Source organism: Maniola hyperantus, chromosome 24 (assembly GCF_902806685.2).
Source record: "Maniola hyperantus chromosome 24, iAphHyp1.2, whole genome shotgun sequence".
Lineage (NCBI taxonomy): Eukaryota > Metazoa > Arthropoda > Insecta > Lepidoptera > Nymphalidae > Maniola > Maniola hyperantus.
In genome coordinates this window covers 2,410,662-2,436,530 of record NC_048559.1, presented here as the reverse complement: position 1 = coordinate 2,436,530, position 25,869 = coordinate 2,410,662, and the positions used below count along the sequence as shown (strand labels likewise).

General features: G+C 36.8%; 1 protein-coding gene across 5 annotated transcripts in view; it reads right to left on the bottom strand.

The window, feature by feature from the left end:
• Positions 1-25,869, bottom strand: part of LOC117993736 (mushroom body large-type Kenyon cell-specific protein 1-like) — a 264,782-nt gene that overhangs the window by 150,818 nt on the left and 88,095 nt on the right. For 2 of the 5 annotated variants that reach the window (XM_034981548.2, XM_034981550.2), the window contains exon 2: positions 19,452-19,563. In XM_034981548.2, the coding sequence (XP_034837439.1) occupies positions 19,452-19,545 (94 nt within the window). In that variant the 5' untranslated portion in view covers positions 19,546-19,563. Of the gene's footprint in view, positions 1-4,618; positions 5,176-12,528; positions 12,643-19,451; positions 19,564-25,869 lie in introns of those variants that run through there. The other 3 variants (XM_069506871.1, XM_034981551.2, XM_069506873.1) reach the window with 2 other exon arrangements.

Sequence of the window (25,869 nt, the reverse complement as noted above, 5' to 3'; positions counted from 1 at the left end):
CTAGTTTTGCTTAGCTTTCCAATGTCGCGCGCAGCTAAACTTAAGCCGAGTTTAAGTGAGAGGTAAGTAAAAGTAAGGAAAGTTTTGAGAACTTATTGTATAACTTTGACAGAGCTCAAAAAGGTTATGAAAAAATTGAATAAAGTACATACAACGTTTAGTACTCAACCTAGACTAAAAAAAGTAAAGGTAGGAATAGAAAAGTTTTTTTTCTTAAACTTTAAAGTTTTTCAACTTTTACTTATGTAAATTATAATTTTCATTAACTTATTTAGGGTAGGTAGATAAATTACGAGTAAGATTTAAAAATTTCAAAGTTTACCAACTTTTTACGTTTTTCCAGAACACTGAAAATTATTGAAAACTTCTGCAAATCAGAATGTTTAATTCAAAAAATAAATGAAAATTGAATTTTTCACTTAGTTATCAGTTTGACCTGCATGCAATTTGATTTCTTCTTGTCTTTTGACTTACCTATATTGTATTGTAATATACGCAGATGTGGAATGAATCATTCTAATACTCTATTATCCAATTAATTAACATGTAGGTAGCCAAAATTTTGAAAAAAAAGCTAAGACGAAATATTTACAGTTTAATCTTTTTCTTTTGAATTGTTTCCGAAAAAACATCTAAAAAGGTCCATTGTAAGTAAAACTGCTTGATTTCAAATAACGATTAAGTAGTTCAAACCAGAATCTTACTGTTTCATATACCTACCTGAATATTTCTTACTTTTATTTCCTGCCACAAGTTTCATGCCAAGCCTGCACAAAATAGATAAAAACTTTACCAAGAAAAATCCTAACAAACTAATTAAAAACACAGATCACTAACTGTTTTCTTAAGCCATAGAGTTGTCACGTGTTAGAGGCAGTAATATCCTGTAAAAGCTCTTGACAGAAAAAAACTTGACTGATGAACAAGATGATTTTTGTTGTCATTCAGTAAATTGATGTTACCTAGCTGCTTTTACTCTGCAAATAATATCTCAATCATTATCATATTATCATGATCAAGGTATTGTAAAATTTGTAACAAGTACCAACACACATATATATATACATAAGTACATAGGTACAAATACCAATAAGCTTAAATTCTATTCTATACCTATTCATTAGGTTATTCATTATGGTATTCATATACCTACCTAGTTACTTAAATATATTTATTAAGAAATAATGTGACCGCGTAAGATTATTTTTTTGTTTTCTTTTGGGACTTTTCTAGGATATTAAGACATTTGACATGGATATTGACATAGGTATAACAGCTCTGAGGGTGAGATCTATAGAGCGCACTCTAACTTAGCTTAGACTCACCAGAGAGTTAAAACGAGACAGAGCTATATATCTCTCACAGAAATCTGTCTCGTATTCGCTCAATCTTAAGTCTGAGCAAAGTCAAAGTGCGCTCTATAAGTAGATCTCAGCCTCACTGTCGTGAACTGTGCCTCTAAGATCTACATGTTCTATAACTCAATGTCTTAAGAAGAAAGATAAGATGCTTCACGAGAAAATGTTTGTGTAACAAAAACCTCGACTCTACCATGTAAGCTCGAGGCACCTTAAATGATCTAAGGACATGTTAAGATGTTACGTAAAAACCCGTACCTGAACTACGTCCTAGATAGGTAAGTTAAGTTCTTCGATATATTATAAACTTAAGAGATTGAAGAGGATGGATTATGGATAACTAAATATGATGCCAACGACTTCGTCTTTTGGAAAATCTTAAATTTTTTGGAATTAAAAACCGGCCAAGTGCGAGTCAGACTCGCGCACCAAGGGTTCCGTAATACCGTACCGTAGTACCGTATTTTTCAGACATTTTGCATGATATATCAAAAACTATTGTGCATAAAAATAAATAAAAATCTGTTTTAGAATGTATATAGCCCTTTCATATGATATCCGATTTGGTATATTATTTTACTTTGAAAGTTGAAAATACTAATTACCTATTTGTTTATGAAAACATTTAAATTTTTTTTGTGATGTAGGAACTAGGACCTAACCACAAATTGACAGTTTTTGGATTTTTCCCCTTAGGTACCCATAAGTGTGCTATAGGACCTACCTACCTGCCTCATGATTCTAGGTCACCGGGAAGTACCCTGTAGGTTTCTTGACAGACACAGACAGACAACGAAGTGATCCTATAAGGGTTCCTTTTTACCTTTCGAGGTACGGAACCCTAAACACCTGAATAATATGGAGCATACTAGGTCTAGGTAGGCTATAAAATAGACAAACACTAAACAAACGTTCCCTTTATTCATGTAGAGGCAGTTGTAGCGGCGAAAGACGTAATAATCTCGTCGAGTTGTGAAACATCTATGTACAAGCTATCGTAGCCTTCAAGTCGACTGTTTCCAAGATGGCGGCCGCTAGTAGGCTATGTAGTGACATTGACAGTTGTGTAAGCGTTCGCCTTGGCCGAGCGCGGGCGCAAGGACTCGCGCGTGCGCACCACGGGGCGCGAACTTGAACTTTTGAATTTCGAATTTATACTAATAATTTTATTTTTTGAGCTCTGGATGTGTGATTTTTCATTATAATTAAACATCGAATACCTACCTATAAGTAATTTATATTTTTTTCAATAAAATATACAAATATTTTTCTATAATATAGGTAGGTACATACTTACCTACTTAATATTTTAAACATAATATTGTATTTAACTAGATTTGTGAAAGTCTTACTTATGATTGTAAATTAAGAGCTTAAAATCTTAGATTTCTCGGTGTTTTTATAAAATAACGTCTATTATAAGTTCTCAGCAGGTAGGTAGACATAGGTATCTACATCTAGATAATAATATTATTGCACGATTAGTTTTATAGCTTAAAAATATAATTTACTTATTTATTTCGTTATTTTTAAAAGTTGAGTAGAGTTTGTAATAAAAATAAATGAGTTACAATTTTATATTCACCAAAACAAAAAATACATAGAGCTGTACTACTTATGCATAGATATAATTTATTATGAAATACATTGATTAATTAGTTTTGATACTTTTAAAGTTTGTGTTTTTATTATTAAGGTTTTTATTTGAAATCCATAGGAAGATAAACTGTACAGCTATATATTGGCATACCTAACTCCTAGTTATAGTATTTTGAATGTGTATTTAATTGTTACAATATTCTCTGCGTCCCAATTCCAAATTTCAAGTCACCGAATAAATATAGAATGCCAAATAAAAACAGGGATTGAATTTTTTTTTGCGTAGGACACTCAATTTCAATTTGGATTATTTCTATCTTGATCATAACTAGGTACAGGTTTGTATATTTTAAGGATTAGTAGGATAAGTTGTTTATCGGAGCTTTTCCTAGAATTCAATTAATAAATAATTAAGTAGGTATTTAATTTGATTGTTATAGAAAAATAAATTTTTTAAATGTCCAAATAAAAACAAATCGAGTTGTCTTGCATAAAATTAGTAGGCTTTTGTTGTAGATATATTTTCAAATTTATATTTGTTGTGCATGTGTTTTGACCAAATAAATAGGTAACTACTTATGATTAAAATCAAATAACATTATCCAAAATGGAATGCTATTCATAAAATCATTAATTTTATCGGTGAAAATTTAATGATAACTGCTAACATAGGTACTATCGTTATGGTGAATAATACTGAATGCATTATCAAATATCCTGAATGCATTTTGTGGCCTGGTTTCGATTTAAAAATATATTTCAAGGACAAAACATGCCGACAAAAGTTTATCGATTTCCATACAATTTCAATACGCGTGGGAAATTCGTATAATTTTGTTGCAAACCATTTGCAAACTCAAAAATATTGCTGCACGTCTATTCTACGAATCTAGTTATTATTACAATATATTTATAAATAAAGTAACTATAGTAAAACTTGCTTCAATAAAATATTGAAAAAAAATAATATTAAGTAGGTATATAAAGTTTTTAAAATTCGAAAATCAAAATTTCTTTTCGTGTGACGGGAGCGCCAAAAAGTTCCGACGGCTAACTTTTAGCCTACGACCTGCCGTAGCTCCGTAGCGACTTCGACAAACTACATTAAAACTTGACAAAACTAATATTTTATGCGTAAATTATTTCATTTTATTCTCATTCCGAATGTAATTTACCACTTTTTAAAGTATTTAAATTATATATTTTGGTTAATAGAATAGGTAGTTTATTTTTCAGAACAGTAAGGCTAAGGCAATGTTCTTGCGCGAACTTTTCATGTATGTAAATATCTTAGTTTAGGATAGAAAAATTTGAATATTTAAATGTGGAATAGAAATCTAGAATCGCATTTTCTATTCCGTCATTGGCCTTCGATCAAAATATAGGTTGCAATTTATTAACGCACACACGCAAGCGTCACGCACACGATGAAAGAGCGTCATAGAAAAAAGAGTGGGACAGATAACATTATAGGTGGGGCGGAGTGGTGGGGGAAGAAAAACACAAAAAATGTGCGTGAACCCCACACACACGAGCGCGTGCGTTGCTATTACGAACTACACGCACACCGACGCACCGAGTCAAGGAGAACGCAAGATTTAAGGGCGATTTGTCGTAAAAAAAGTTTCTTTGTCCCTATTAAACGGTTTTCGTGTACTCACATGCGTCAGAGGTGGCCTGTTCCTCCTCGGTCCAGTTTGACACTTCGGTAGTAATTTTCGAAACTAAAATTAAAAAAAAACGAACGCAAAAAGTCCCGATCCTCGATCACCTGGTCATTAAACACTAGCCGTACTTTTCGGCGGAAACACTGTCACCGTTAACAAACAAACAACACATCATACTCTGTCACTTGTACACAAAAAGTATCCTTATAATTATAATAGTTCGGGTCCTTAGTTTTCCTTGTGATATGTTCGATTGTTCGAGTGTTATTCAAAAAATTCACTAGTTCCGAAAAATATTTGTTTTGTTTTCATTAGCACTAACACTAGCCGAACGATATGAATATAATTTTAATTTTTATGTTGTTGTTTTTTAATAAAATATATAGTCTTTTTAAATAATTTTGTTTCGTGTATTTTTGGAGGTTTTTATCGGTTGCCGCGTGGTTGTTTCGCCTGGGAACGGAAATGCGACTCTCTACTGATTGTGCAAAGGCGGGACTGCACCGACGGCGCACTCTGTACTAGACCGCGTGCGTACTTAGCCATTACCTTGTATTTACTGGGACCGAGAACGACGAGCTATGCACTCTTGATACTTGCTGCACTCGCGATAACGTGTGGAAAATATTGCATCTTACTATTCGAACTTCAAATATTCACTTCTAATCCTTTGTTAATAAATATTTAGAGTTTTGACGACTTCTTAGACGGAAACTGTGCTAATAATCGCCCAAAAAAATTTCCGAAATCGGGTAATCGAATAAAGTTGGGTTTTGGAAAATGAGCTTTTAAGAATCTACTCTAATGTAGTTTTACGAAAAGCAGATTTCTCCACCTAAAACATATTAATAGAAAAACTGCATCAAAGCTGATTTAGAGCTTCATAATATTATGATTTTGTAACGCAATAGGTACTTACAATGAAATTAATCAAATAATACGTTCATGGTCAATCATATTCTACTACATATCAAGAAATGTTTTTTTTCAATTATTATGTAGACATTATGTACGTAAGAGGACATAAAATATGTCCCTATCTAATTTTGAAATTATGAAAGTAATAAGAATTATTACAAGAAACTTCTTTAAAACTAATCTAATAATACCAAACAAAATAAGTGACGAAAATAAAGTTCGTTACTCAACTCGAGACTATTCGATCGCGCTACATTGCACACATGCGCAGAATGCACCGTCGTTTATGCACCCCGAACCTGTGTGAGTGCCCGCGCTTGTATTCGAACCTTGGACATTTCAGTTATACTTACTTATCTTATCTTCTGTTTAACCTCCAAGACTTCTGAATTCGGTCGCGTAAATTTTATTTAAACGGAGCGGAGTTCGAATTTTGAAAAATTCGAAACTTCAAAATAGAACGCTTTACGCTAGTGTGCAAAGTAAACCCAAAGTGTTTGTGTGCACTTTTTTATCGTTTTTTTCTCAGAGTGTGGGTGCGTTCGATTGTGTACTTATTGTTGAGAATGTGTTGGTGTATAGCGATAGATTTCTTAGTGTGCGTGAGTTCTTGTAAGAAATGGTTTCGTGAAAAATTTTGTCGGAATTCATATAGATGGCGCTGTAACTTTGATGCAAATAGCACCATCAAAAATTACGTTTGGAACGCTACACACAATAATCGTTCCTATTTCTCTACCAATAAGATATATAATTAGGTGTGTTACATTTGAAAAAATTTCGAATCTAGCATGACTCCACTCATTTTCCAATCGTTTCGTTGGGTTGGGAAGCCATTTTATTTTCGTGACGCGTCGAAGGTTGTTAGATAAAATCGTTAGTTAGTTAATGGCACTCAATAATTATTATTTCTAGACGGATGTGGCCAGAATTTAGATACCTAGTAAGATTTCGTGATTGTTCTTAATAGATATAGGTAGGTAGGTATTTTTAGCTGGCTTTTGGAAAGGAAGAGTAGCTTTTCAATTAAGTATACCTATTATGTAGGTAAGTAGGTACTAATATGGGACCAGGACCATCGTATGAGCAGTGAGATAGGTTAGTGGTTAACGTCGGTCTCCTATTGGGAGATCCGGAGTTCAATTTTACCACGGACCTCTAACTTTTCAGCGTTACGTGCGTTTTAAACAATTAAGTAGGTAAATAGAGTCTTAGAGCTAAAACAAATTTTACGAGACATTTCACCGCGATTAATAGCCACATCTGGTGACAGAAGGGCTGACTCATTTTCTGCGCAACGGATCAGCCGGGCTGTCCCGCGCGGAAATGCAGCCAGTTCTTGGCACCATTCCACGCGGGCATGATTTGTATAAAAATTAGATTTTTTTTATTGTAATATTTTCAATTACAATAAAAAAAATCTAATTGTGTAGAAGTTTTATTGTAATATTTTCATTAAAAAAAAAGTAAATAATATCGTTCAGAAACCTGCATGCCTATAAGAGTTGTCCATAAAAAGGTGTGTTGTCTGCCAGTCCGCACTTGGCCGGCGTGGTAGAGTATGGCCTAAACCCTTCTCAATCTGAGGAGAGATCTTATGCTCAGTAGTGGGTCGGCTATAATGGTTGGTTTAGTGGTTAGCTTATTCAAATACGGATCACAAGGTCCCGGGTTCGAGTACCGGCTCGGGCCAAAAAATTTGTTGGATTTTTCAGCCAAGAAAATCTCAAAAGCAGCCCGAAATTGGGAAGCTAGCGGTGTTACACTCCCGTGCCTCAGAGAGCACGCAAAGCCGCTGATCCTTGGCCCAGTGGCGTGCAGCCCATAGAGACATAAAAGCCCTGCTTACTCAAGTTGAAATAGCTTCGCGTGCTCATTACCTGTTGCCATGTCGGCCTGTCGCGGACTGTAGGTACATTTCTGAGTAAGAAGGTATTATGTATTATGTAGGTACATATTGCTACTGAGAGTAAGTATAATAATATGTGAAATGTCATTAGTGTAAAGAGAACTAGGCAATGTGTTAATTTTCACACTTCACCATGTGTTACTAGCACAAATAGAGACGTTTAGTGCATGTTTAGTATTTAGTGTGGATCTATCTAGACGACCTCCTTCGCGCAGTGGTGAGCGGTGTGGTCTTATAAGTGGCAGGTTAAGGGTTCGATTCCCGGCTGGGGCTATTTAGGAATTTATAATTTCTAAATTGTCTTTGGTCTGGTCTGGTGGGAGGCTTCGGCCGTGGCTAGTTACCACCCTATTGTATAAATTTGTAGAGCGCACTAAAATTTAGAGTCTTTAAATGTAAAATAATTCATGTTCTGTCCTTTTTCAGAAATATTAAAAAGAAAGAGATGCAGATACTCTAAATTTAGTTTAGAAACGACAACAGAGTCGGAGCCATTGGGGCCGATTCTCTTGTACTCAATCAACTGTGTAATGTGTTTCAATTGTGTTCAATCTCTAAACTAAACTAAATTAACAGGTCTAAATCTAATGCTATCCTTTTCCGAAAGCAACATTATGAAAGGGACAGCAATAGATTTAGACGTGCCATTTTAGTTCAGTTTAGAGATTGTGTACAGCGGAATTAGCCACACTGAGCCTTTATAATTTGAATTATTACAATTTTAGATCCTGTTTCTGACAGTCACAAATACCTATCAGGCAAAATATTCGAATAACATTTTATTGTTTTTCCGTAGATTAGGATGTCATTGCCAGATACCTGCCCTCGCGGTTCAGTGCTTGTGTCTATAGTAGGGGAGCCCAAGAGGTTAAATAGGGATTTACTCGAGCGTCGTGGGGGCCCATTGGATTGTGAAGATTAGGTGCTAAAAAGAAAAAAAGGTTATATGATGTAACCCCTTTCACAGGTGGGGAGAGCGCGTACAGGTTTTCAAAAATATAAAAAATATATACCTACTTATTCACAAAAAAATACTCGAGCGCTTTAGATGTTAATACTAGGTATATAATGCGCCCCATGTGTTTTTTTATCGCAAAAATATTTATCTGCCGGTTTGCATGGTGGGGGTGGTCGTACGAAGGGGTAGAAGGGGGCGCTCCATCTTAGGCTGCATTATCACGTCCCATCAGGTCTGATTGCAGCCAAGCGCGAGTCTATAAATTAAAAAACCAGCGAAGTGCGAATCAGACTCTCGCAACGAGGGTTCTGTACAACAGTCGTATTTTTTCGACATTTTGCATAATAATTCAAAAACTATGATGCATAAAAATAAATATCTATAAATCTGTTTTAGAATGCACAAGTGAAGCCCTTTGATATTATGATACCCCACTTGATATAGTTATCTTACTTAGAAAATTGAAAATACTAATTATTAGTTCATGACTTCAATTTAATTTTTTTTGTGTGATGTAACCACAAATTCACGGTTTTCAGATTTTTCCCCGAATGTCAGCTATAAGATCTACCTACCTGCCAAATTTCATGGTTCTAGGTCAACGGGAAGTACCTACCCTGTAGGTTTCTTGACAGACCGACAGACAGACAACAAAGTGATCCTATAAGAGTTCCGTTTTTCCTTTTGAAGTACGGAACCCTAAAAAGCGAGAGCGTCAGATATTGAGAAAAGTAGCTCCTATTCAAAAACTGACGATTTGGACGCAACCAAATGCAACCAACGCATCATGGCCGATTTTTGAAACTTTGTGACTCTCTCATTTCCTTATGTCACGCTCAAATTGTCAGATCAATGAAATACACACTTTTCTGCGTCTAATTAACTTACCTTGTCTTAATATGACGCGCTCGAGTAAATCTCAAAATCCCCTCTTGGGCTCCCCTACCACTACAAGTCTGTGGGTGACGCGATCGATTCCCGCTCGACAGCTGACTGGTGTGACTTTTTGTCGAATATGTAAACAGATTTTTGCTTTGAGCATAGTGGTTAAGATGTAAGTCTTCTATTCAAATGTTCGGCGGTTCGATCCCGGACAAGTCTTTTATAAGCATTTTGAGAACATTATGGTGCTTTCCATCTAAGTAGGTACGCGTACGAAACGCTTTGTGTCATCATTCCTTATTAGGCTATAGGGTCTGGAATACTCTTCCTTGATCAGTGTTTCCTGCCAATTATAACCCAGGTATTTTTCAAACAAGAGTGAATAGGCACCTTCTAGGCAAACGCGTCCCATTTTAGGCCACATCATCACTCCCCATCAGGTGTGATCGTGATCATGCGTGCGCCTATAATGAGTTTAAAAAATAATTCTCAGGCATGCGGGTTTCCTCACGATGTTTTCCTTCACCAAAGCAAGTGACATTTAATTGCTTAAAATCATTAAAATGCAACATAACCTCGAAAAGTTAGAGTTGCGTGCCCCAGTATCTAACCTAACCTTGGACCCCCAAATAGAAGGCCAGAGTCTTAACCAGTATAAGGCTGAGATCTAGAGAGAGAATTTTGACTTTGCTCAGACTTAAGATTGAGTGAAAACGATACCTACAGATTTATGTGAGAGATATAGCTCTGTTTCGTTTTAACTCTGTCTTAAGTCTATAAGCTAAGTCAGAGTGCGCTCTATAGATCTCACCCAGAGACTGCCGTTCTGTAAGGGATAGAAACAATAGATACCTAGTAGATAATATGTATGGACTATGAAGGCAGCAATCAGTACTTCCAGTAAAGTAAACTGTGCCAATAATCCAATCAAATAAAATAAAAAAACATGGACGTTTCGGCAATTTTGAGAGCGGGCCGTGTTGGCTCACGCGCTGTTTATGTTCCCCGCTACACTCACTTGCCTATAATTCGGACACTTTTAAAATGTTTTCTTCATAAAATTCAGTACCTAACATTCATATGCATACTTGCATACTAATACCTATTATAAATGCGAAAGTGTATCTGTCTGTCTGCTAGCTTTTCACGGCCCAGCAGTTTAACCGATTCTGAAGAATTTTGGTACATAGTTAGCTTACATCCCAGGGAAGGACATAGGGTAAGTACTTTATACCGGAGTTATCCCGGAACATTAAAGAGTTCCCACGGGATTTTTAAAAACCCAAATCTACGCGGATGAAGTCGCGTGCATCAACTAAATTAAAATATTATTATATTAGCTTATGCTCGTGACTTCATCCGCGTAGAATACATAAATTTGGAAGAGATCGCTTTAGCGATAAGGCCGCCTTTGCATGCTACATCTATTAGAATAAGATCCTGTATTGTGTTTTTTCAATGTTTACTTTGTGTTGTGTGCAATAAAGTGTCAATAAAAAAAAATAAAAAAAATAAAAAATTTCAAACCCCCGTAAAACACTAAAAAATAAATTCTTATCTGTTTAATGTTACCTACATAGCCTCGATAGCTCAACGGTTAAAGAGCGGCCTGAATTCCGAAAGGTCGGAGTTTCAAACCCCACCCATTGCACTATTGTCATATTGTTAGCACAAACTTTACGCTTAGTTGGAGGTAAAAGGGATTGGGCATAATGTTTTTTTTTTAAATATTAGCCATTTTTAAATGACTAATATTCCCCTTTCCTCTCCAACTAAGCGTCAGGCTTGTTGCTAGCAGTAGGTGCGACAATAGTGCAACGGGCGGGGCTTAAACCGGTCGACCTTTCGGTTTTCAGTCCGATCCTTTACCGGTTGAGCTATTGAGGCTCTATCTCTATAATTAATATGGCTACTACTATAATTAATATAGGTTCTTCGAGCTATACTTACTCACGTATTTAGTGGACATAAGCCCGACTAGTTTCGAACCCATCCGGGGTTTTTTTTTCACGGGAGCGATAGTTTAAACGCTACAATGACTAATATTCTTTAAAAAAATAAATGTTAGTGGTGGTATTTTCTGTGCAACGCAGTGTACTTTGAGGCTGAAACTGCAGCTCTGTTGCGTATTTTTATCGGTTTATTGTAATCTACGGGCCGCGCCGGGGCGCACGATTTTACCTTTGGTTCAATTGCTTTTAAAAACAATAATGTATGCGTTTTAAAGTGACCTATATCTCTACCTACAAGGAACACAAAATATAAGGGACTCGATCATCATCATCATGATCAACCCATCGCCGGCTCACTACAGAGCACTGGTGTCCTCTCAGAGTGAGAAGGGTTTTGGCCATAGTCTACCACGCTAACCAATGGTCGATAGAAAAAAAATCAAATAAAATCTTCTATCATTTTCTTAAACGACACCAGCTGATCCACAGGCAGGTAATTTTTATAAAAAGTGTAAATTATTACCCTAATAGGTACATCCGTTCCTCATTTTAGCAATAACTTTTATTTATTTCAACATAATTCGAAAAAGGCCGTTGTTTTCAAAAACCTCATAAATACTTAACTAACTAGACATACCATTTATAATTTTTTACTCACAGTCACAATTTTCTTTAGGTCCCATATAAGGTGTAAATACTGCTAACAACCTAAAATGCACTCGCGAAAAAAACTAGAGCAAATTTCTTTTATAGATGCCGCCATGACACTTTTTTTGTCGCCAAGCTAAGATGGCGGTTGTCGTCTAAAACAAAAGAAGTATCGACCCCACCCATGCACGAAAAAATTACCTACCAAAAAAAAAAAGTAAAAAACACTTTAAAATCCATTATCAATATGTTTAGATTATTTAGTAGCTTTTATTAGCTTAGCTTACATGTAATTTTGAATACGTGAAAAGTCTTTTCTTACTTTACGTTAGGTATATTAAAAATCTAGATGAAAAACCTCAAGTTTTTAGCCCTAGAGTTTTGAAATGTACTTAAGTTCACATAATCAGTTTATTGTTTTACATGAAATTTTTTGAACAAAGCAGTGTAGATTTCGTGAAAACGAAGTCAAAAAGCGTGGGTAAATTCCATGCGAAAGCGTGTAACGAAAAAATAGTGCGGTGTAAATCAACAGATAAAATAAAACCAGAATTCTATCCCGGACCGGGATGCACGGGGAACGGGACATAATCCCGCAAAGCGGGCATGCAAAGTCGTATAACACTGGCACAGTTACCCGGCTAGGCATCAGGCACCCACTTGTTGCTGAACTCCTCGCTGCCACGGCGTTGCTAAACTTCGGCTTCACCCCCCTACTTTCACCAATTATCCACACGGCCAACTGCCAACTGTATTACGAATCCCGAACACGGAATTCGAATCTCAAAAACTTTTAACCGAATTTATTTTTTCGACTGTTATTCTTTTTTTATATAAATATTTTCACTAACAAATAATTTCGCTAATAAAAAAATATATCAACTATATTATTTACAGCGATTCAATTTATTACAAGTAAATCACTAAGCGAAAAGCTTAAATAATAAATTAAGCCAACTTTAACACGGAACTTTTAAACAGGAACTACTAGTACGGAGATTTTTTTTAACCAAAAAATGTTGCACATACATAAGTTTTGCTCGATACGAATTAGGGAGTTTAAAATCTATCGATTGCACGCACGTAGGTATCGCAATGAATCTCAAAGCACTTCACTAGCGTCTTAAAACTCGGCGAGCGACACTTATAGCACAGTTACAAGAAATGCACTGTTTCACCCGAAAATAGTGATGGGAAAATCGTTTTCTCTTTTCCGGGTTTAGAACTTTTTATCGAAGTATTTATTCGTGAAACGCGGTGGGTTTTTTCGGTGGTTTTTGGGTTTAATCTTTGGATTGCGGACCAGAGAAGTTGCATTAGTGCACGCCGGTCTCGTTGCAACAGGTTGTTTGGTGGAGGAAAGGCTCCACGCATGCGCGGTTCAAGCCTCCGATGCACCTCTCCACAATGGTAGCAAAAATTTCGTGAATATATTTTCAGACTGTCTGGTGTTTAAGACAAAGCCTGCAGATAACCTTTTGTTAGTAAAGCAAACGTTTGCATTGTTATTTTAGGTGATGGGAGTGATACCTAAAAATAGAGACTAAATTAGAATCACTACCCATAATATATACTTAAAAGCGAAAATACGTTTTTTGTTGGTTTATTGGTTTGCCCTTTAATCACGCCGCAGTGGGGCACCAAATTGATCAGATTTTTTACATGGAAATAATCAAAGACCTGGAGAGTTATTATAGGAGGAAAGCCAAAGAGTTCCCGTGTGATTTTTGAAAATCTAAACATACGCGGATGAAGCTAGTACTTAACATAAAAAAGATACCTATGGTCGTTGCGAAACAAAAAATATATATAAAAATCAAGCTAAGTTGATTGCTAGTACATTTTTGTATTGCTAGATTTAATAGCTATGCCTATAAGGCGTAAACCCGATACCCGATACCAAAGGTAGAGCACACTAAAGGTAATGCACAAAACAGTTTGATAAAACTGAGAATCAAACCCTGGAACATTTGCTAGCAAGACGAGATATACTACGACTGTTGTTAGCTGAACGACCCTTCCTGTATAAGTACGTATGCATCAATTAAAAAACTTCCACTTTGCCATTTTTGACACGATTATGTTCACTAGCTTTTTTTCTACTGATACAATTTGCTTTTTACAAAAATCTAGTCGAAAAAATCTGGCGAAAAAAAAACGAAATTAATTGATGTTAAAAATATAGTTGATACAAAATTCCTTCACACGCACGTAAAACTGCGTCCATTGTGGAACAAGCCTTGCATTCGGTCTTGGCTCCATAGCCACATATAGAATTGGGTAGGATGCTTTTATCTCCCAATACCCATAGATGCTAAGTACTAAGATTGCGACCCCCGTACTATATAATTTAAACTAGCTTATGCTCGCGACTTCGTCCGCGTGGACTACACAAACTTCAAACCCCTATTTCACCCCCTTAGGGGTTGAATTTTCAGAAATCCTTTCTTAGCGGATACCTACGTCACAATAGCTATCTGCATGCCAAATTTCAGTCCGATCCATCCAGTAGTTTGAGCTGGGCGTTGATAGATCAGTCAGTCAGTCAGTCACCTTTTCCTTTTATATATTTAGACTAGCTTATGCCCGCGACTTCGTCCGCGTGGACTACACAAATTTTAAACCCCTATTTTACACCCTTAGGGTTGATCTTTAACTATGAGATTTTAAGATATGAGCTTAATAAAATATGTCATACTGCTAATTGCAAAAACTTCTTTATAGACACTTCAAAACTGACAGACTTTCATACAAACTTCAAATCCCTATTTTACCCCTTGAGGGGTTGCATTTTGAAGAACCCTTTCTTAGCAGATGCCTATGTTATAATAGCTATCTGCATGCCGAATTTCAGCGTGATCCGTCCAGTAGTTCGAGCTGTGCGTTGATAGATCAGTCAGTCAGTCAGTCACCTTTTCCTTTTATATATTTAGATTTGTATTTTTTTTTTGTGACTAAGTATTTAATGTGACTAATTTTATCAAAACTATGTACACGTTGTTAGGTATAATATCATAACATATGTATTGCATGCTAATAGGCAGAATTTGGGTGTACCTTTTTGTTTTTGTAACATCTTCACTGTTTACCCATATTCGCAATAAAAAAATTTGAATTGAATTGAATATAATACTCTAAAGTTTGGTGAGGATTCATCATGATCAACCCATCGCCGGCTCACTACAGAGGACGAGTCTCCTCTCAGAGTGAGAAGGGTTTTGACCATAGTCTATACAACGCTGGCCATGTGCGGATTGGTAGACTTCACAAATCTTTGAGAACATTATGGAGAACTCTCAGGCATGCAGGTTTCCTCGCGATGTTTTCCTTCACCGTTAAAGCAAGTGATATTTAATTACTTAAAACGCACATAACTCCGACAAGTTAGAGGGCCCGGGATCGAACCTCTGACCTCCAATTAGAAGGCGGACGTCCTAACCACTAGGCTATCACAGCTTTGGTAGACACTAATATACCAAAGCACCTATGTAAAAAGCCTTTTCCTTAGTTTGCTTTAAAGATCTTTTTAAAATTCATTACAGGCAAACACTTGACCACAATCACATCTGATGGAAAGTGATAATGTGGCCTAAGATGGGACCCGTTTACCTAGAAGATGGCCAATCACTGATACACGGATTGTAAATAATTGGTAGGAAACACATACTTATCGTGGAAGAGTATTCCAAACCTTAGCCATTCGTATGAGGGATGATGACGCAAAACGTTTCGTGCGTGTAGATGGAATGTCGACGACATAAGGATGGAAACTCGCCCGACGTCTTGCAGTTTGGTGATAAAATGGTGAAGAGGCGACAAAATCGAAAAGTTCCTCAGCACACGATGATGATAGACACAGATATTAGTTTTTACACGTCCACAAAATTTCATTCAGTTTAATTGGTTTCAATTTATATCCAAATGGGAGTCGAACTACGTTTGTATGAAGAGCGCTGGTAGGCGATAGGGTAACTTCTGTTAACAAAATGCCAAAAGCCAGAGATGTAGGCGACTATAGCGTGATGTAGGTAAACTAAACAAGTTAGCCCACTTCCGTATTGGATTATACAATGTTTCGGACACTACAAAATGTAGAGTCGTGATAGCCTAGTACCTTTTTAGGGTTCCGTACCTCATAAGGAAAAACGGAACCCTTATAGGATCACTTTGTTGTCTGTCTGTCTGTCTGTCTGTCAAGAAAGCTACAGGGTACTTCCCGTTGACCTAGAATCATGAAATTTAGCAGGTAGGTAGACCTTATAGCTGACATTTGGGGAAAAATCTGAAAACCGTGACTTTAGGGTTGCATCACACAAAAAAAATTAAATTGTGGTCATCAACTAATAATTAGTAATATCAATTTTCTAAATAAGATAACTATATCAAGTGGGGGATCATATGAAAGGTCTTCACCTGTGCATTCTAAAACAGATTTTTATTTATTTGTATGTAGCATAGTTTTTGAATTATCCTGCAAAATGTCGAAAAAATACGACTATAGTACGGAACCCTCATTGCGCGAGCCTGACTCGCACTTGGCCGGTTTTTTTGGAAAAAATGAAACATAAAACTCCACATGAAGCCATGGAGTTGGTATGGGAGCTGTATACCGCAACTTTGCACGTACAAAACGAAATCAATCTCACACACAAAGTTTGAACTCTCCAAAATGTTTAGTAGCAACTTTGCGCAATAACCCTTTCCTTCATAATACGCCGCGGCTAACGCTGCGTCCAAGCCATGAGCGATAGCGGGAAAACATTTTTATCAATCACAAATATAGTATCTATACATAATATTTAATAGATCATGCCAGTGACTTCGTCTACGCGAATTTAGGATTTTAAAATCTCGTAGGAACTATTTGATTTTCCGGGATGAATAGTTGCCTATGTCCGTCTCCTATGTCTCCGAAATGCAAACTGTCAAAATTGTTAAATTGTTCAAGCAGATGTGAAAAGATGATGATATCGAATTAGTTTAGCCTGTAAAGATAGTTTTATAAGTTGTCTAATTAAATAAAAATAGAAAATATAACATTTATAATATTGATATGGATTTAAAAAAAATCCTTTATTTCGACCATAAGATCATATTTTTCATATTTAATCAAAGAATTTTCGCGAATAGACATTACATTTTTAATGACTACTTTGAGTTAAGAAAAAACACATAGTTTACTACTAAAAATACTTTAGTTAATGGTAAAGTAATTATTACTTACCTACTAAATAATCTAGAAATAATTATATGTGCTTAATTAATTTTTCACTAACAATCTGATATAAGTACAGGGAAACAAAAAAGTTCCAATTGTAAACTCGGAGGTTTTATTCCGGCTGTCAGGCTCGGCCACAACAGTGTATATCAGTTTTTAATCTCGTAATTATTTTAAAGCAAATCGCTTCCGTTTTAACCCGCTCACATGTGGCTACATGATCTCGTGGGCGAAACAGTTTTTCCGCTGTCGCTTTTGCACCAGCTTATGAGCTCGCTCGCACTGTGGCCGCAAACGAAACCTAAAACTCCTGCCTCTCACAGCGCAAACAAAATTCATACAAGTACACAAAGTAGAGTGATATTAACTAGCTAACGTCCGCACCGGCAGGTTTAATTTGAAAATTTTCGAGCCTTAAGTCTGAAGTCTGAACTGCATATCCAGGTCCTACTAATGCATGTAGCTTTCTATACCTAGTAGGTAAATACCTTCTTATTCTTCTACGTGGGATTGGCACAACATATTGTCTTCTTCCACTCAATTTTGTCATCCGTCAACGTATGATCCACCCTTTTTTCAGGCATATCCTCTTTCACGCAATCCATCCACCTTTTCTTTAGTCGTCCTCTCCTCTTTTCCATAACATTCTTCTCGTGATTTGGCTTTCTTCCCTCAACATTACATGCCCATACCATACCAGCCTAGGTACATACATACTAGGTATATACCTACAGGGTGTAATTAGAACGCTAGCAAAAATTTAACCCTATTATTAAACTACCTAAACACAATTCAATACCAATAACCATTTACCTTTATACTTGTAGTTTTAGTGATTTAGTATTTTTCAAACCCGCAATGTATAGCGTGCAAAACTCGGGGTCACTGGCCTCACCTGCGACGTAGCAGTGACCCTCGCGGCATTTAACTATGCAACGTTCGTTGATGTGTAGCTTCAGTCAGATGTTTTATTTGCAATACATTACAGCATTTTTTTTCTACAAAAGTTACAAAATATGTTCTAGACAGACAAACAATTAACAAACAGCCTGACAAGTAAGCGAGGTAATAAAATAATTGCTAATTCGTCTGGGGTATGTCATTCATGCTCACTTCAGACCATTTTAGACCAGAACAAAATGAAATTACCTATTACTAGTACCTATATTTGAAGTCAGTTAAAAACGAATAGAAGAAACCAACGTATTCGCATGTTTCGTACACAACTTGGTCCGTGTCTCGAAAATTTTGTGAACTTCGCCCTTTCGGCTGCACAATTTTCATTTTCATTTTTCCGCGTAGGAAAAGTATTTCAACTAAATGGGGGAAAGGGAATGAAACTAAACATATTTTTGTCATTTAAACTAAAGAGGTAAACGAGGAATATAAAGTTTGCTCTCCGGTTTTGATTCAGTGTAGTGTAATATTGCACAAAGGGCTTTTAGCGGCTTTTCAAAAAAGAGGTAGGCAAGAACTAAGTAAACGCTCCCTCTTAGCTGCTACCCACATTTGCAGTTCGCTCACGCATACGTTTTGCGTAACAATGTTTTTTATGGAAATTTCCTTGTTTTTCATGTAATTTTGTCTTTGACTACGTTTACATATATTTAGAGTATAAATACTTCTGTCGCCTAAAAATGGGCCCTTTTTGGCTACGACATCTTAAGCTTTTATTACCCTTAAATATGAAATTGTATACCTAAAGTAATATATCCATAGCTGTGCTAGGAGTTTTTCTGAAGGATAAAATTTCGAACAAAGGTCTCTAACTAACATACTTAGTCCAAAGTAAGGAGGTATCAGTAAGTTGAAGAGGCAGTGGGCTGGCCATTCTTCTCGTAGGAGTGACGGCCGCTGAAGCTTAGATGTATAGAGTTCCATTTCAAGTCACTACAGAGTACGAATCTCCTCTCAGTATGAGAAGGGTTTGATGGTCCACCACGTTGCGTTGGCCAAGTGCGGATTGTCAGACTTCACACACATTATGGAGAACTCTCAGGCATGCAGGTTTCCTCACGATGTTTTCCTTCACCTAACGGTGATATATTTTAACTTCTTAAAACGCACATAACTCCGAAAAGTTGGAGGTGCGTGCCCGGGATCAAACCCCTTACCTCCCGAATAGGAGGCGGACGTTGTAATCACTAGGCTATCACGGCTATTGCTGGTTCTTTTCGGAGATTTTGACAAAAGCACTTGTAAAAATTTACTTGAATAAAAATAAATGTTCTATTGTTGTACTACAGACGATATTTAAACATGGGTAGCAGGAAATGGCTTAAATAATGATGATGAATTCATGCTAAACCGTGATTAGCCGTGGTCGGCTACCTTAGACTTACCTAATATGTAGACCATGTTCTTAGTCCAGCGCTGGAGCTCCTTGCGGATCGCGCGTCGTTCCTGCTGGCACCGCACGAACGAGCACTCCGCCATGGCACATGAGCGGCTACCCTGCAAATAGACATAGTAATGTAAGTAAAAAATAGATGGCGCTAGTTGTATGTTACATCGTGATATTAGAAGTTCTCAACTTTAAATTAGGTACCACAAGTGAAGACGATAGATGGCACTGTTTGTAAGTTATATACTCATAGCGATATTAAATTTTTTATTTCCATCCACATTGGTAAGTATGTATTTTATCGTAACCATCTACGATTTTTTTTTACGATCCGTCCAGTTTTTTGAGCTGTGCGTTGATCGATCAGACTGTTTCCTTTTATACATATAATAAATACTAACTGATGCCCGCGACTTCGCTTGCGTGGAGTTAGGTTTTCAAAATCCCGTGGGAACTCTTTGATTTTCCGGGATAAAAAGTAGCTTTTGTCACTCTCCAGGTCTTTAACTATACCTATCCATGCAAAAAATCACTGGCTCCGTTGCGACGTGATTGACAAACCAACAAACAAACGCACTTTAGCATTTATAATTAGATTTAGATATAGATTTTTCTGGTTACAAGGTACTTCTTCATGAATTTGTGCCCAAGAAAAACCAGAAGCCATCTGCAAGTATAATCTAAATACCATGGAAAATAAATAATAATATAATGTTTATAAAGTGTCAAACTAAGTTTTCCCAACGTTTCTGTGCGGCGCAATTGCGTTACCCCGCTCTGATGAGATAATCGATTAACAGGAGCGGCTAAAATACTAAAAACTTCTATACAGGATGTAACCAGAATGCTGGCGCTGGAAAAAACGAAGACTTACTGATATGATACTACAAAAAAAAAACGCGGAAAAAATATAAATAATCCTAAGATTTTGTAAAAGTTTACGACATATTGCAAATAAAACATCTGTCTGATGCTAGAGGTCAAAGTAGGCCACTCGCGTCAATGCCGCGTCGTAGGTGGGGCATTGACCCGAGTTTTGCACGCTATAGGTGGTACATTGTGGATTTGAAAAATTCTCAATCACTAAAAGTACAAAACGAGACCTTTAGAAGGAGATAACAGATTTGCAGACCATTGTCTCTATTGAGACCGACAAAACGTCATATCGGTATGAGTTACAGAGACAACGCATTACAAAGCCGAAATGTCATTCTAAAGGCCGATGTACATTACTTTCTGCGGCGTATTGTATTTAATAAGGTATAATAGTACTGCCATATAGGACTTACGTATTGGCAGTGGCGTGCACAGAGTTTGAAGTCAGGGTATGCATTAGTTGGTAGGAACCTGTTTACTAGCAGGTCATTATGAAAATATGCATTGATCTGTTACAACTGGGGTAAGCAGTGCATGTATGCCTCTACGACCTGCACGCCACTGCGTATTGGATAAAAGCCCTCGTAAGAATAAATGAAGATTTTAAAAAAGGATTCAGGAAGGTAAAAATGCATACGCTTACCAACCCCGTCTAGATAAATTCGGGGGTATAAGACGAATAAAATCATAACCATACTCCGCTGTAGTCGGGTAATAAGAAAATTATCGCAGGCCGCCCGATGGGGGGGGGGGGGGTTCTTCCGAAATACACCCCCCATTCTAAAAAGAAAATTTCGGTTGAGCGTGATATTTTTAAAATAAGAACTCTCCGTGGCATATTCCGTGGAGAGAGATTTTAAAATAAGAATAGTTTCGCGATACCTACCCCCTGCCTCCCTTTCGTCTGGGGTTCGGGATAAGGGAGCGTCCGGTTCAAGCGATTACTGACCTGGTTTAGTTGCCAGCTGATAGACAATCAAGTAGTATACCTAATCATATTTTTGTCACACATCGGTCATAGGTAAGTATTTAATTTATTTTACTATAGTATCTAAGTCTACAATTAATTACAAGAAAGAAAAAAAGCTCGCGTGGGAAAAAGTACATAATATATGAGACAGTACATTGCTTCAGACATGTTTAACAAAAATTGGACTACTATTTACTATCATCAGTCTTACTTGGATGTAAAATACAATAGGTACCTATATAAAATGAGTAATAAGTATTTTGGAAAAAAATCTTTTCGCACGTACTTAAACAAAATTAAACGCGAATTCAATTAGGTACATTTTCGATAAATGAGTCAGCAAAAAGTTTTTACTTATTGTCCTTTTTTTTTTAAATAGATATAGCGAGCAAACGAGCAGGCGGGTCACCTGATGTTAAGTGATTACCGCCGCCCATGAACATTTGCAGCACCAGAGGAATCGCCGATGCGTTGCCGGCCTTTTAGGAATTTGTTGGTCCGCCTCTTGAATAACCCCATGTTATAATCTAGTGGGAATACCGCCGATGGGAGTTGGTTACACAGTTTGCACGTGCGTGGAAAGAAGGATCTGGCGCAGCGGACGGTCGAAGTGCACCAGACACCAGATGGTGAGGGTGAAATTCCTTACGGTGGCGCGCGGTGCGGTTGTAGAAAAAAGTTTAAAAAGTGAAAAAAGTTGTACTTATTGTCCTATTATTACTATCGTGAAATAAGTAACAAATAGAGTTTTTAACTAGGTAATACCATGATAAAAGATGGCTACCTCAAAATAGCTGACCGATTTAGCGGCATTTTCAGCGGAAAGTGATTTGTTATTATTATTATTGTTGACGGTAAGAACTTCTTAAACGCCATAGAGTGCCGCATAAGTTATTTCGTGAAAAGCTACTTGTTTATACCGTTCAAATCAGTTACAAAAGTAGGTACGACTAGTAATTTGTACTTAACGACTCGCTCAAGTAACTCGCCCAACATAAACGGGTGTACAAGAATTCGGGGGCTAAAATCGGGGTGGTTTGGGCATATTCGGAGGGTGCTTGGGTGTTCCTTGATGAGTGGAGGTTTTTCGTGGCCCGCGGGTTCCGTGGCCGGAGGTCAACGACCGGCGGCGAAGCGATAAGGTAATTGGATCTAACGGATTGTATTGGCTTAGTCTGGTAGGGACTACAGGTTCGATTTCAGATTCAGTTTCGCTTGACTTTTTTTTTGTTTGTTTTTAAGTTAGTATTTTTTTTCCTAATAGGTAGGTAAGTATAGATATCATGACAATTATCAAATACAATATGCAAATTGCAATGCAAATTGATTCAGATATAAGTCCCGCAAATTGCTATTGCGCTGAAACCATGTCTTATTAACATCGAAATGACGTCATTTTGACGTCAGTCGAAATAAAAACATACCCACCATCAGCTCGAAACTTCAGTCTAGTGCTGACGTCACTAAAATGGCGGCCACGCGCATTAGCAATTTGCGGGACTTATAACACTCGCTTAAAATGTCGCCAACGTTCGCCAAATAATTTCAAGTTGCTCGTAAAAATATCAAGAAACGAAAATAGCTCACAAAGGCTTAAAAAAGTTTTCAAAAAGAGTTTTTAATAATAACCGTCAGAAAATTAAAACTGCCCGCGAAGAATAAGTCGAATCGGTAAGGGGTTAATAAGAAAAAAAATCAGCATTCCATTTTTGAAATCCCGAGGGAATTAAGAGCCGAAAATATTTCTGAATTATTCACAATAGTTTAAATTTTCCAAGCAAAATAACTTGAGAGCTCGTGGTAAATAAGTATGCCTTTTGTAGAAGATGAAAATTAGTGATTAGAGATCTAGAGACCTATAGGGTATTTTACCCTTTTTTAAAAGTGTTTTAATTTGATCCTAAAGTGAGACTAAACTACGAATAAAAATTTATTCGATCGATAAGTGCAATAAAAATGCATTAAAATTTTGCCGCGAAAACGCTACCCGCCATCTTTTTAGGTTGAGCTTTCACGACGTCACACAGAATAAGGTAGCAGTTTTGTAGAGCATTGTCTCTGTCATTGACACCGACAAAACGTCACATAAGTATGAGTGACAGACACAATGCTCTACAAAGTCGAAACATCATTCTAGGCCGCTGTAGGTACATTACTTTCTGCCTCGTACTGTAGCTTATATTATCTGTGCATATACCCTAAATGAACCTCCGGCTAAATTTTATCCTGGACAACCCAAATGTTCCCGCAGGAATAACTTTAGTCAATAACTGAATTCTACGTGGATAAATTACTATACGTAGCTCGAATAGTTTGAGCTGTGCGTTGATAGATCAGTCAGTCAGTCACCTTTTCCTCTTATATATTTAGAAATCAAAGAGTTTACGGCATTTTTAGAAAATCTTAATCTACGCGAAGAAAGTCGCAGGCTTTATCTAGTAATAGGTATATAACTTCCTAGCCACTTATAATTTACCACTAGCTCTTCAACCGAAAGATATAAAAATGACAATGAGAAGACAAATAAAACTTAAAAAGTGACCGAAAAGAATATAGCGCTTCGCCGAAAATCTTTTTTAAAAGTATAAAAACTTACAAAAAGGGTGGCTGCATCGAAATATGACCCCCTCTTTTCAATTAGGCATCGGTGCCACTGCCATCGTTCTGGAGTTCTGCGTTCCACAATCAGTGTAATCTATATAAAAGGAAAAACTGACTGACTGATCTATCAATGCTTAGCTCAAACCACTGGACGGATCGGACTGAAATTCATCATACAGATAGCTATTATGACCTAGGCATCCGCTAAGAAAGGTTTTTTTCAAAATTCAACCCTCAAGGGCGTTTGTGCACTCATCGGTGATTTCACAGATCTGTCTGAAAAATACGAATCGAATGTACGTATTTGTATGATGGCCACTACGAAGAATCACGGATACGGACCGACTACATTATATCTGACTCTGAGTAACATAGGCTACATTTGATTTTCAAAAAAGTTAGAGATCCCTACGAAAATTGTAATAGGTAAGCTACCCGTAATATCTATGATAATGGCCACTCACTACATTCTTATTTTAAAAATCGCTCGCAGCGTTCCAATTTTGTTATTAAGATGGTGTGTGCTTATGAGACTGTCCTAAGACGGCACAAAGGACTGTCTTCGCCATGTTCATATTTTAAAAAGATAATTACTTTTTTAAGAACGCTGTGTGGAATTTTTACTTTGAGGCCACAGACTAAAGAAAGTAAATCGAAACTGAATAAAACAGCAATGGAAAATTTAAACAAGAAGCACATACTTAAGAGGCCGTACGCTGTAGCGCTCTAATGAGTTTCAGCTCGAGTTTTAAATGTGTGCGTGTACCTCACAATGGCACCGTAATCTGCACTCACACATAGACATGGCATACTCACCTTAGGTCGGACAGGCCTATATTGATACTTTGCGTAGTCGATATCAAAAAATCTAAGCTCTTATAGAACACAATTTTGGATCTTTAGTATGTTTTTAATTTATTTTTTGTTAGATTTATTTATTTTGTATTAAGATGTGTAATAACTTACACAGTTACTTACACATAGGTAAACACCTATAAGAATGCATATTATAAATGCGAAAGTGTATTCGTTTGTTGGTTTATTGGTTTGCTGGTTTGTCCTTCAATCACAAAACAACAGATTGGCGTAATTTTTTGCATGGATATACCTAGTTAAAGTGACAGTGATCTGGAGAGTAACATAAGTTTTATCTCGGAAAACCAAAAAGTTTGGATGGGATAATTAAAAACGTAAATCCACGCGGATAACGTCGCGGGCATCAAACTGCGATGAACAATGGAAGGAACCCGATTACTAACTAATGTTTATGACATTGGTCAATAGAGTAATCTGGTTATCTCAGGTATACTATTGTTATTTTCATAAAGAAGTACTCTCATGCACGTAATATTACCGTGTCTTAGGTGTGCAATTGTCTATTGTACAGGTGCTAAGCTTTAGGTAAATAAAATTTGCACTTGCTGAATTCTTGCAGGGACATTTATTGTGTTTGTATTTGCTTCGAACCGACTTTTCAACCGATCGACAATGGCCCGATTACTACCTAAAATATTATATTACAAAAGACTTGATGATTAGGTAGGTACCTACTATTATAAGTAAACTAATATTTGGTCGTATTCAAACTGTGATGTTTTTGTTTTGTTGAAAAAAGAATATAAGTGTTGACCGGCCTAGACTTTTCACGCTTTCTTTTAGCCAATTTTGATGAGTACCTACAGAGATGGAAAATTAGTTGAAGAATGCTATTCTATGATATATAATATATATTCTATGATCGATAGTTTTTGAGAACTGTTGGGGTCCGCTGGTAATAAGGGTTCCGTACCCGAAGGGTGCCAATGGGATCTTATTACTAAGACTCCGCTGTCCTTCCGTCTCACCATCCATCCGTCCGTCCGTCTGTCTATCAGCGGGCTGTATCTCAAGAACCGTAGTAGGTAGAGAGTTAAATTTGCATAGGATGTGTATTTTTATTGCCGCTATAACAACAAATCCATACTGATAT